Here is a 14,133-nt window from a genome sequence, read left to right on the forward strand (position 1 = left end):
GAGCAGACCTCTGTCTGAGTACTTATTTGTCATGATTTTTTCCAAATTTGTGGGTTGCCTTTTCACTTTGTTGGTAATTTCTTTTGATGTGAAAAAACTTCTCAGTAAGAGCAGGTCCCAGTTGTTAATTCTTTCAGCTGTTTCCCCATTTTGTAATCTTAATTGTTATATATAATATGCCAAACTGCATGTCAGTCGCTGATTCAGTTTTTGTCATCTCTATATTACAGAATAATTTCAAATGGAAAAATTTTACAATATCACTAATGAAAATCAAAGTTAAAACAAATCATCTCACAAAACTGCCTATTTCAAAGGGCAAGATCCTTAATTTCAATACATTCCTGAAAAAAAATCCTTCCTGCCATGGGAAAATAAGAAGACCTCCATCAGCACACAGGTATTGACAAGACTTTTAACATTTCAGAAGTAACCACAAGAAGCATGTGAACCTGTTGGTCTATTGCAACCAGGAAGAACTAAATTGTAATTAGGCCACAGGGGAAAAGAATCATTTTTTGGCAATTCATTTTATTTTTGAAACAGGTTTTTGTTATGATGCCCAGGCTTGCTTCAAATTCACAATCCTCCTTCCTCAGTCTCCCTAGTAGCTAGGATTACAGGTGCACACTTCTGAGGTAATTTAAAAAAATCACGATGATAACATAAACCAATGTGAGAATATGTCTGAATCACCTGAAGGTCTTGTTAAAATAAAAACACTGAGTCAACTCCCAAAGGTTTTCATTCAAGAGGTCTTGTTATAGCCCAAGAAATTCACATTTCTAACAAGTGTCCAAATGATGACAAGGACCATAACTTCAGAACCACGAGACTAAACAACTTCATTCAATAGAGTAATTTCATTATAAACATTACTTGGTGTTGTCATGTATATCTTGTATCAAGACTGACCAATTGTGTGTAGTCCAGCTTAAATATCCCATAGGATTCATTTTAAGGTTTCCTTCTGAAGAGGAAATTTTTTTCCTCAAAATCTAAAATAAAACTCTCTTAAAGCTCAAAAGTACATACCTTAGGTAAAAATTACAATCAAATTCAAATTCAACAAATACAGAGTTGTCCTTCAAGAAATTGAGTGATCCACCATCAAGAGTAATCGAAATACAAATGTGACACATATGTTTTTCACTCTAAAATATTACCCTTGGCATCTATACACCTGTTACCTTACACATATGATTGCTAACGTAAGGCATGTGCCTATATTCACTAATTATGTGTTTCTTCTTAATACTATTAGACATACGCTCCAGATTTCATCTCTATTCAAACAACAAAAGGTATTCTAACATACTCTTTTGGTAAGATTTTTCTAATTTATCAAGTCATATTATCAGAAAACTGTATACTATATCTTAGTCCCTGTTGACTTGCTTTCAGAGAATTGTGGCTTAATAATATTTCCAATTTTAATGAGAAAATATTATTTTCTTCTTTAGCAAAGATTTTAAACATCTTAAGATTTTCTTGAAAAATATGTTATCAGCATCTATCTACCAATATTATGTCTATTAATATCCCATGATTAGAGACCTACAAAACAACTTTCTTTAAAAAATGTTTCAGTCTTATTTCAAAATATATTTACTTCCATCAGAGAGTGAGCGTTGCATAAGACATTGCATTCTACTTTTATTGTCTTGGATGTTGGGAAGTTGACAACTAAGTTTTATGCTGAGTGGTAATAACTGTCCTCAGTCTCAACTATCTCATTTAAATGTGGCTGATATTATCTACTACCACCACCATTCTATTATTGGCTCTTTTCATATTTGAGCTACTATTTCTTAGCATTACTATATTGGATCTAAAACACAAAATGTAACTAATTAAATAGAACCAAGTTATTTTGCAAAGCCAAAATTCCCTCTCTTCTGCACTTTTTTATAAAAACATACATTAATGTGATCACATCTAAGATGGCTCAGAATCTGCATTGACTGTGGAAGTTTCTCTTTTGGCCTCCATTTTCCCTGGTGAAGAAGGGAAAATAAAATATTTTGGTTTAAAAGGAAAATCTATGTAACTGTGTTAGCTGCCAAAATAAATAGGAACTTTGAGATACTAGCAGAGTCCATTATTAATCAAAAGTAACTATGAGAGTTGTAATACAAGATTTCCTAAAACCTAAATATTCTTCTAGGAATAAATGGTATTTAAATTCACAGATCAAGGCCTGAGTTCACAGTCAACTTTAAGGACTCTACTTCCAAATTACTATATCCCTGTGCAGGTAGTAGTCATTTTTCCTTGTATCCCCTTTGCACTCTGACATTCCACAGGATACTGACAAACTTGGTAAGGACTATTTCCCCACAGGACTCTAAGCTTCACTCATCTCCACATCCACAAAGCATGGTGTATGTGCAGCATGCTACAAATCTGTCACCACCAATGTGGAAAAGGACTAACATGTTCTTACTGGCTCTGTGCTGTGTATTTTACATGAATTATATAACATTTATATGCATTAGTTCTTGACAACCACTATATGAAGTCATCACATTATATTCCTATTTTAAGCAAATGAAGTTAAAGGCATTAAATGCCTTCAGAGTAAGTAATAAATGGTAGATTTTGTCTTTAGAGAAGCTCAAAAAGAGCATATCCTTTACCTAAGTCTTAATAAGATCTAGAATTTTCACATTAGACATTCAAAAGGTGTGAAATCTCTCACTGTATATACAAAGCCTGAATGCAGAAAACTAGAGTCAAAGGCCTATGTCAAAGGGGTAGAAGTAGAAGGAACTACAATTTAGTAGCCTCTCATATTTCTTAGCAAGTTCCTTTTTCATTAAGGACATTCTCATCATGACCTCTTCAATGAAGGCAAACAGTTCCACAGATCATAGGTTACAAAATGTTCCCTAACAGAATTATAAACTATAACTAAATAGATAAGCCATTGGTATATTATCTTCACTACATCAAAGGCTCCATTTGGTTCCCATGTGAACTGATAAGTCTTAAGATCTCTCTACAAGATCTTTAAGAAAATTTTCTTTTATTCCCCCTTAACTAAATAAAACATACTTATGTTGAACCTTAGAAATTCTTACCACAATACTGTCAGCACTTATTTATCATAAACAAAAAATAAAAAACCATCTAACTGGCAATCTAGGTTTAGTTGAATTCTTTTTGACAGTTTGTTCATATTAACCTTGTTCAGCAGGGAAAAATAATTACAAGCTATTAGAAGACTTTAAATCACCACTTACTAAGCAAGTGATCTTTACACTGCAACATCACTGAACCTTGAATTCATCTACAAAATATGGACACAACTCCATGTTTGCCAAACCTGATCAGAATCTGAAGTCAGGGGCTGGTGGGATAGCTCAGCGGACTAAGCACCTGCCTAGGCAAGCACAGGGACCAGGATTTGATCCCCTGGCACCACATGCCTCACTGGCCCTGCCCCTGGGCATACTGGGCCAGCCACCTAGACCAGGCATGTGGTGCATGCCTGCAATCCTAGTACACAGGCTGAAAACAGGAGGATCACTATGAGTCCAAGCTGCGTAGTGAGACCCTGTACCAAATACATTTAAAAAAAAAAATCTTAAGTCAGGAGGGAAAAGATCCCACCCAAATGCACAATTCTTATTCCTAGAGTTTGTGCCCTATAATCTCTAATATCCCTTCTCTTCTGTGAGCTTTAACAGCAATCCTAAGAAGCACCCTGTGCCCAGCTTCTGCCTTTCTGGGTCCTTACAGGTTTCAAGCTTTCCAGCCTCTGGGCAGAAAGAATTCTCAACTCTCAAGTACAAAACAGGAAGTCACCAGACTTTACCCTTCAAGAGAAGGTTCACATTTGTTATGGCTAAATATTCCTAACCCACCATCCATCAAAAACATCATACATTTGTAGATTAAAAAATGAAAAGGTATGATGCAGCCTAAAGGCCTGCCTAATAACCAAACCTATGCATTCCTTTTAAAAAGTAAAAGCAACCAAAAAAAATTTGTCCCATCCTGTTCCTCTTCTTTATTTTCCTTCAGTAAACATGTGTTGGGACCTATATGCAGCTGAAAGAGTATTTCTTTCACATGTAATGGGACCTGAAGTCTGCTATCTAGAGTTAAAATTTGCCTTTTGAGGCACCATTTTGTCACAGAATATAAATAAACACATGTTGCTTTTGTTATACCTGAATTTGGACCATATTTTTTTGCCTTAAAGATTAATCAGCTCATGAATTAAATTATTAAGATGCTTTAGAGGAATTATGCATGCTCATTATCAACGATTATCACAGATCAAAAATATACTATAAAATATACTATCAAATCACTTTACAAGAGCCCTATACTTATCCCATAACATAGCAGATGTTCAATAAATGTGTGCTTAATACATTAAGATATTTTAAAAAATTGGATAAAAGTCTAACTATACCCAATTCAAATCTATGTACTATCACCCACTCCTTACTAAAAAGTCATGACCACCTATTAAAATGTCTTCTTTAATATAGATAAAAGTAGGGCTAAGGAGATAGCTTGGCTGTCTAAGCACCTGCCTGACAAGCTCAAGGACTCAGGTTCACCCCTGTACCACAGACCATGCTGGCCCCAGAACCTTGGTGCACTAAAATCAGGCATGGTGGTGCAAGCCTGTAATCCCAGCACTGGGGAGGCCGAGACAGGAGGATCGCTAAGAGTCCGAGCCACGTAGCAAGACCCTCAATCAAATAAATAAATGATTTTTTTAAAATTTTATATATATATATATATACACAATATGTGGTCTAAAATTTTTAGTAAAACATACACAACATCTTTTAAAATACTGATATAGACTGCTAATGATAATGAAAATTTATGTATACAAGTATTTTTTAAATTGTCAATTAAAAAAAATTGACAATTCTGCTAAATCATTTATCTGTCCTGGGTTGCATTTACAGCTGATTCAAAAGAAGTTCTTTGAGAAATAAAGTACATACAGTAAGATAAGTAATATTAAAAACATAAAATTTTTCATAGGACTGAGAGCTATATTATAAATTTAAAAATATTAAGGTACCTAACATGTTTATATTAGGTATCGCACAATAACCCTTTACTGTTATCTATTATTATCTTCATAAGGTTCTGACTTCCCAAATTAAAAGGATTTACTCAGGGCTACTCCGCTAATTAGAGATTAGAGTCAAACTCCAGTGTGTCTGGTTCCAAAGTCTGTTCTTCTTTCTACTATATTTTTGACCTTAGAAAATGGCCTTTCTCAAAATACTATCTTTTTAGGTAAAACTAGAAAAACTTAATTCATGTTTCACATTCAGAAACTTATTTTTTTTTAAAAAAAACACAAGATCGGGGCCAGGGAGATGGCTCAGAATAAGCGCTTGCCTGGCAAGCGCAAGGGTCTGAGTTCAATCCCCGGTTCCGCAAAAATAAATAAATAAATAAATAAATAACACAAGATCTATACCTCTATCTTTCCATGCACTATTTTCTAAAACCTTGAAAATGTTTCCATTTTGTTCAATACTTTATAACATAAGAAAAAAAACTGATGAAATTCTAACATTGAATTTTAATTTATATGTATTGCTAGTATATGGATTGCTATAAACACTGTGACAAAGCTACACTTTTAATTTCTATGAGGCACTTTTGAATAAATGAGTGTTGGTCATAAAACTTCAAAATGAATGCTCACATGATAGGCTATTTGCCTTAGAAACAAATTACATTATCTGGGAAGAGAGCAAAAACCCAGGTTTGATATACAGGTGAAAAACTCGGATACTGAGTCTTCACGATTATTTTCTTTGTAACAAGGCAGAAAAAGATCATAAAGAAAATAAATTAAAACTGTAAACTTCAAACAGGCATGTTAATTTTAAGACTACTTTTTTTTTCTTATGAATGACTGATCACTCTCAAAAGGTTAACTTTGTGAGTTAAGTCGCTTCTTTCTAGTTGCAACTAGCAATAACCACATTTGCTAAGCTTGCAGTAAACAGGTTTTTCCTGACAGATGCTGAAAAGCAATGTGTTGATCGTATTCCATTGCTTTGCTGAAGACAAAATATGATTTCAAAATTCTACTCTGAAATTAGTTTTCACTCCAAGAGAAAAAAATTAAACTTAGTGAAAACCCTATAATGCCTATAAAGTGAGCATACATTTTAAAGTTTTGTGACCAACATTCATTTATTCAAAAGTGCCTCACAGAAATTAAAAGTATGGTTTTTGTCACAATAAAGGAGGGGGGAAACTATTTGGTAGGTCTTTACCAATTTTTTTCACTTTCTCAATTCTGCTAGAACTAGAATCATTCAATTCAAATTTTATTGCTGATTAAGTTTCTTTCCTTCTAAATCAAAGTAAGTTTTCCTATGCAAAACTCTTTTGGGACTATATTAACAGTGACATAGCTCAGTGGCACAATGCAAGGTCCTGAGTTCCATTCCTGGTAGCAAAGAACAAAACAACAGCAAAATATGAGATCTCATATTAAGGCAATTTTAATAATTCACCATGACTTTCAGAAAAGGAGCACTGCTGAGTGGGATGGAGCACATCTATAATGCCAGTTATTCAGTGGGAGGCTGAGACAAGAGGATTGCCCTGAGTTTGAGGCAAACCTGGGGTACATAAGTGAATTCAAGGCCAACCTGTACTACACAGTGAGGCCTTGTCTTAAAAATATTATATATATATAAAGATAGATAGATAGATATAGATATATAATTTTAAGGATACATAAACTGATAGCACTGAGAAAGTTACTAAAGGGCCAGAAATTTGCTTGGTCAAAACAATTAAACAAATCTATGGTGTCTGTATCAATAGTAATAGCAAATAAAGTTCTGAGTAAAATCCTAGAGTATTTCCCTATAACAGAATTTTAGGATAATCTTTGTGACATACAGAATATTTTTTCCTCATTGCTTGCTTCTTAACTAACAGAGGTAAGAACAAATTAATTCAGCTGTAGATAATGGAATATATACTAAGCAATATACTAAGCATATATAGTAAGCAATTCTCCTACATTTTCCTATAAGGACAGAAGATCTAGGCATTTCTCCAAAGAAGTGCTATATTGAAATATTACTGGACAGTGTCCCAATATATTATTTGGGTTGGACATCAGAATTCCAGGATGTGTTTGGCAAGACGGGTAGGATTTTTTCTCCTTAAAGTAAGGGTCAAGTCATGTCTGTGGTCACATGAATATAAGCCTTGTTTCTTCATTTTGAAAGAACGAAATTAAAACCAAAAGTCCCAGGGTTGAGAAATCCTATATAGGAAGTAAAATAACCTATGTGAAAACTCTTAGGCCAATATGTGGAAATTACTCAAAATTAAAAACAAAAGTATTGATTATTATCTAACTACACTTGATAAATATCCTCTATTATTTTCTACTTTTAAATTTCTACCATTAGCTTTTTGTTTTGTTTTGAGAGTCAGTGTCTCGCTATGATTCCCAGATTGAAGTTTTCCTGACTCAACTGATCTTCCTGCCCCAGCCTAGAGAATAGCTGGAACCTGGCTGAGTTTTTGATCAATCATCATGTATCACTGTGAAGTTTTTCCATGCATCTTATGTGTTCCAGGGAGGCCTCCTCTCACCTCTGCCCCTTCCTGATTATGTGAAGAGACACAACATAAAATAATGAAGAGCCAAATCTTGTGTATAAATTAGAATAATGATTTCTATCTCATATGACTGGTGAGTGGATTAAACCAGTTAAATGTATCTAAAACAAAACAAACTAGATATGTTAGCTATTATATGTAAATTAATATACCTGAAAATAGGATGTGAGAAATGTCACTTGAATTCACATAATGGAGCAAAAATAACTAGAAACAAATTTTAATACAAAAACTTTCCAAAATACAATGCCTTTACTTATAACTTGAGAAGTGATTAGCCATATACTTGGAATTTTTCTTCATGCTTTATAAACATGAATAAAGGAAATGTTGAGCTTGAACAGAAAAAACCTAATGTAAAATTTTATTCATATTAATTCCCTTCATGTACCCAACACCATAGTAAACAAATGTCAAAGTCATTCTGGCTTATTACAAAATAAAATAAATACTGCACAGTATGTGTTTTAATTTCAAGTAAATTACTTTCATTTAATATAAGAACACTACCCTTTGATTGAATACCAATATTATCTATTCTGTAATTTAGCTATTATCTATTCTCTGTTATTTAAATTGTATTCTGTAATTTCCATGGTATATTTCAAGATCCCTCCATAACACCTGAAAAATTCTTTTTAGTGGCAATGAAATTAAACTGCTCATATCTATAAACTTTGTATCCTAAAATTCCTAAGATTAGTGTTTAAGTTATATATTTAAGAAAGACAGAATTTTTCTGAATATTTAAGAATTTTCAGAAACAAAACTGCAAATTGTAGTTGAAACAATGAATTTCACAGTTGGTTGCTTTAGAATCATAAGGCACTTCCAGGTTCACATAAGTCACCACACTTGTTTTATGAAGAAACTGGGCCCGCAGTACTAATATTGATAGAGCCAAGACCACAATGTAGGTCTCCTGAATACCAGCCAAATAAATCTCTTTTGCAATGTTTCAGATCAAATTTAACCATAAATTCATAGCAACTCAAATGGGTACTATTTGCCAAACACTAATTCAAAAGAATTATTGTTTAAACACACACAGATATACACACACACACATGAACTGTATTCATTTAAGTAAGCATCGCAGTACTCAGTTTATTCACCTCTTTTTTTCCAAATCCCAACTAGGAGTTGCTTGTCATGAGAGATTTTTAAAAATCATTTATTTCTCTTTCAAATCACCCTCATATGTGCTTACTCTCCTGCTCTCTCACTCTCACACACTTCTAAAAACGGTGGGGACAGGGAGCAAAAATTAGCCATTTGCTTTCTAATCCTATAGTATTTGAGCCAGGAACACTGAAAACCCTTTTCTTGTCCTCAACACAAGAAACAGGTAAACACTAGCTTCCAATGATATCTTTTAGTATCAATCTTAGTCTATTTTTCATAAGTCAGCTGAATCTCAAAGTGATCAAAAAGACTTCATGCGTTAAACCATGCCATCGGCCTCAAAAGAAAAAATATTAACATACATATTTACATGCCTTATTCACTTACTGAACTTTTCACTTTTTCTAAAGCAAACATTTATCATAAGTCATTAAAATGAGACTGGGAGACAGATCATGAGGTCACATTAATTCATCCTGTCAGTATTAAAACAAGGAAGAAAAATGTATTCATTCTGAGCCTAATTCAGTTAAAATGTACTGAATGCTATCTCAGATTTTTCAAATGAGCAATAAATAATTCATAAATGTTACCTTTGGGTTTTTTTTAATTTATGCCTAAAGAAATATCTAAAATAACTTTTTAAAAAACTGACTTCATGGGATTGTCAATGGTTTCAACAGCAACTTATTTGACCACTAAAACATGACAATTACCCTTTGGTTTGAGTAAAGTCACTTTCTAAAAGCAAATGTTTTTTGATAGGAAAAAAATGCATTAAAAACTTAAAGCTAAATTTAACCAAATAGCACTGCATCGAATCCTCAAAATGGAACAGAAATGTAAGTCAGTCCTAAGAATGACAGTCTCAGAGCAAACTTCCCCTCCCCCTAAACAAATGACTAATTAAAACCATTAATTGAGCTAACATTGTATTTGAGAACACTACAATTATTTTGTAATCTGTTTTAGCCCTTGCAGAAAGATTTCTAAAATAATCCCCTAGTTGTAGCACATGTATAGGTATGTACGTGTGTGTGTGTGTGTGTGTGTGTGTGTGTGTGTGTAACTTTTAATGCTTGCTTTCTGGCTTCAAATTTATAATCCTACTAGCTGTGTATAATTTCCTCTTCTATAAAACGGAGATCAAAACAGAATCTGTGCAGTTGCTCTAAGGACCAATACAATGTTATCATAACATCTATAAGTTTTCTAAACATGCATAAAGTATCATACTCCCAAAGTATACAAATTAAGTGGGGTAAGTGATCAACTAACAATGACATTTCTTATATCTTGTTTCTATCAACTAAACTGGCTGCTAATTAGTTAAAAAAAAAAAAAAATCAATGTGATTCTTTGCCAGAAAAAGGATATACTGGTAGCAAGAAAGACAAGTGAGCTTTGCCTGGTTCTAATTTTAGGAATGGCTTAATTATATACCCCTCTAGTGTTAACATTGGAAAATAAAACAAATGGGGAAAAGCATCATAAAATAAGTCACTCTGAAATCAAGACTTTCATAGTATTCAAAAAGTAATGTATTTATAATGCTTTAGGCTCTGGACCTGATTCTGAGCACCACAAAAAATTCAAATCCAATTAAAAAAACCTAAATAAATGGTGAAGAGAATATTTAGATTATATCTCTGGCTAATTCCTACTGTCACAAGGCACCTAGCATTACAGAGGTTTGGGAGTAACTGCTAAATTGATCAATTCAGACTGTTCACAATGCAAGGCCCTAGGGTTAAAGTATAACCAGTGAAAAAATGGCTATAGTCTATAGTTGGTTTTCTGTGAAGCACTACCCTTTCAGGGTCAAAAGAAATGAATTTTCTAGTTATACAGTTACTTCATATGGGCAGAGAACATTCATTAGTTTCTACAACAAAATATGTTTACATATTACTTGTTCTCACCTAAATATTCAGCACGGAAAACTAACCCCGATTCTCTTTTGAGGCAAAAAAGGTATTAGAGTTAATAATTATGACATCATTAGCTATATAGTATTCATAATTATCACAGGATTATGACTACAATTAGGAGATTGCTAAAGAAACACATAAATATTTTATTCCAAATTATACTTTTCTCCTGCTAAAATAGCCCAATTGATTCATTTTCTAAGAAGTCCTCTGATGTGAATATGGACAATTTGGATTATTTAGCACAGATACTACACAGTGCTATTTCTTTATTCATCTTAATTTATTAATGGAACATATTCTTACCGGAAAAGGAAAAATGTTGTCAGCCCTGTTCAAGCTATCTTCCATCCAGGATTTAGGAGCAAAGGCAGAGCTGGGGCGAGCGTACTTCTGGAGCTGAATGTGATTGCTTGCAAAATTTTTCTTCAAAGGTGAGATGGAGTTCAGGGGCGTTATTCCACCATTCAGCCCTCTTCGGTGATCTCGGCCTTGGGAACCTCCCCAGCCACCATATCCCCCACCTCCTGGGCTCCAGGAAGAAGATGGGGTTGGAGAGGGACTCTGGTAACTGCTCCATGGAGAGGGGGGCTTGTTAAGATTATTTGCCAAATGAGGCAGCTGGTTAAAAGCAGCATTTCTGTGTGTGAAGGGTGGGGGGTGGGGACTGGCAGGAGAACGCCTTTGCTGCTGATGCTGACTGTGATGATGCTGGAAGTGGGGATGATGAGGGTGGTGCTGTGAGAGAGGCCCGATCTGAGGGGAGAAGCTGCCTCCAAAGCCAGGGCTGACATGATGGGGGAAATTTTGAAATAACAGAGCACCGTTATTAGCTGAAGCTGCTGGAACCCCTCCCTGGTGAAAGAAACTTGCATCTTCATTGATTATTGTGGAGGAAGAAGGCGCTATTGCTGCTGACCAGTTACTGAAACCAGTAAGAGATGATGCACTAGATGTCAACGGTTGGGTCGAAGTACCTAGCCCCGTGGCTTCTTGATAATCAAACCCGGTCAACACTGGTGATTCGATTCGTATTTTCTCCTTCCCATTGCCATTTTCTGAAGAATTGTCCCCTTGATTTTCTTCAGACTTTGCCTTTTCAGTTTCAGGCAGTATTCCAGCTTCCTGGCCTGGGCTTGGGGAGAGCTGCTGCTTTTCTAACGGGTCTTGCTGTTCCTGTTGCTGACTTTTTGCTTTTTCTGACCCCAAGATCTCATCCTGAATATTATGGGTAGCTGGGGCAGGAAAGAGCCAAGCTGACCCAGCATTGCTGCCATTTGCAGCTGTGTTATTATTTATAAAAGCAGCAGGGCTGGGGGTGGCATTTTGGTGATGGTGTGGAGGCTGTAGATGTGGATGGAATCGGACTGGAAAAGCAGATTTGTTCCCAGTATTGCTTTGCACTAGCACTCCAAACCCGTAATCCCCCATTTATTATTTTTAGGATCAGAATCTCACAAAAAATAATAGACAACCTGATATCTCACGCCTTTTTGTCCTTTATCCCAAATTTTAGTTGTTTGTTTGCTCCAAATCTTTATAGTTAGCTCAAAGATTGCTGATTATCACCCTAAGTAGCTCTGATTTGGAATTCTGGTCTCTTTCTGAGAGAAAAAAATAAATCTGAAAAAAAAATCTCTTAAAACATTAACACGAATCCAATTGGGCTTATTTCTAGGAAATAAAAACGAATAGGGCAAAAATCAAGTCTTTGGTTAGTAAAATAGGCGCTTTCTTTTCCAAAGGAAAATGTACATGAATGACAAAAAACACAGCTTCTCAAACATCTATGGATGTAGAAGAATAAGCATTGTGCGGAGTAAAAATATATATATGTGTATATATATATAATTTAATAATCACTTGTGGTCTTCCTCAGCAGTTTAGATTCACTCACATAAAAATTAGGACTAAAAGGAGTATATGCTCTTCTTTTCTTGGCAGCTTGGTTAAAAAAATCAGGAATAATTTAAGAACATTATATATTATATATATATTTATATATAGATAGATTATATTAGGTTATCTGGGGTGGGAGGTGAATTCCTGGTTGAGGGAAAGGAAATCAGCACTGACTAATGGAAAGATGATTGCAGAGAGGTTTCTGCTGTTCCTGGTCCTGTTTCTGCTCTTTCGCAGGGTGCAGTTTTGGCCTCTGGGGCTGTTCCTGAGGGTCCGGGTGCAGATTTTGTTGCGGTCGCTGTTCTTGGGCTCCCCCCGGCCTCCTCTCCCCCATGAAAGGGGTTGGAAACACCCGTTTATCCCTCTTGCGGGGGTGGGGGTCGCGATCTGCACGGATTAGCGAGCCTGGACGAGGGCGAGATGGCGGCCCGGGGGTGCGGGGACCAAGGGGGCGACCTGGAAGGTCCTGCGGTTTCTGTCTCTTCCCCTCTCTGCGGCTCCGGGGTTTTTTTCCCTCATGGGACCCAGGGGCGGTTTGGTCAGTTCTCTCAGTTCAAGTCTCCGCAAGGGGGATTGGGGGAGGGAAAAAAGAAAATTCCACTAACGTAGTTATTCTAAAGGAGAAAGGCCTCCCCTCCCCTTAGTGCTCTCTCTCTTTCCTCAGATTTTTTTTAATTAAAAAACTTATAATTTAGAAGGCTTTTGTTTCTCCTCACGGTTGCTGGGCCGTCCTCGCCTCCGTCACCACCGCGGCCACTTTACCCCGGTCCCGCAGTCTCAGCTGTCGCTGTTGCGAACTCCACCTGGCTCTTCTTTTTTATCCTTTCTTCCTCTTCCTCTTCCTCTACTGTCGCCGCTGTCGTCGCCGCCGCCGCCGCCACTGCCTCCAAGTGCCCGGGTCCCGCAGCCGCGGCTGAGTCCTTCTCGTCAGGACCGAGCCGAGTGAAATGACAACCAGCTGGAAAGACCGAGAGATACTTCCGGTTCGAATAGGGAGGGGTGGGGTCCCGCAGCTGCCCCACCCACCTCCCGGTAGACCAATAAACTGTTAAGATTCGGAAGAGGCCACGCCTCCTAGCCTCAGGGTCCCGCCCAAGAAGGTCGAAAAGTTACCTCCAGAGACGCCCCTTCCGTTTGCGCCTCGCCCAGTGAGGCCCGTCGCCTGGAACCGGTTTCCCCGAGAGTGACCGCAGCATGTAGCCATCTTTTGTGTGGGCAAAGGACTCCTTCGATGTTTATCTTCTCCTGCTGGACTTTGCAGGAGGACCATATAGACGTGCGCCGAATAAAATCGACTCTTATCACACTATGGAATAGATTCAAACTGTCAAAAATCGAACTGTGTCTTGTGAAGCCGCAGATCAACGAGAGGAGTGCCCTCAGTAAAGGTGGTGTCCCAGGCCTCACGTGCCCCGAGCTCCGCCCCAGAGGGATCTGGAATGAAAGGCGGATTTTCCCAGCAGGGTTGCGGTACCTAGAATTGCGTATGTACTTATGCAGGATGTAGACATTGCCAGGGACTGTTCTT

General features: G+C 36.6%; 1 protein-coding gene across 3 annotated transcripts in view; it reads right to left on the reverse strand.

Moving 5' to 3' along the window:
• The window catches only part of Cpeb4 (cytoplasmic polyadenylation element binding protein 4), a 70,383-nt gene extending 56,813 nt beyond the window's left edge, over positions 1–13,570 (reverse strand). For 2 of the 3 annotated variants that reach the window (XM_004644830.3, XM_004644827.3), the window contains exon 1: positions 11,010–13,570. In XM_004644830.3, coding sequence (XP_004644887.1) covers positions 11,010–12,134 — 1,125 coding nt within the window. In that variant the 5' untranslated portion in view covers positions 12,135–13,570. The remainder of the gene's footprint in view (positions 1–11,009) is intronic. The other variant, XM_004644828.3, reaches the window with a different exon arrangement.
• Positions 13,571–14,133: the final 563 nt, after the last annotated feature.

Source organism: Octodon degus, unplaced genomic scaffold, assembly GCF_000260255.1.
Source record: "Octodon degus isolate 3935 unplaced genomic scaffold, OctDeg1.0 scaffold00212, whole genome shotgun sequence".
Classification (NCBI taxonomy): Eukaryota; Metazoa; Chordata; class Mammalia; order Rodentia; family Octodontidae; genus Octodon; species Octodon degus.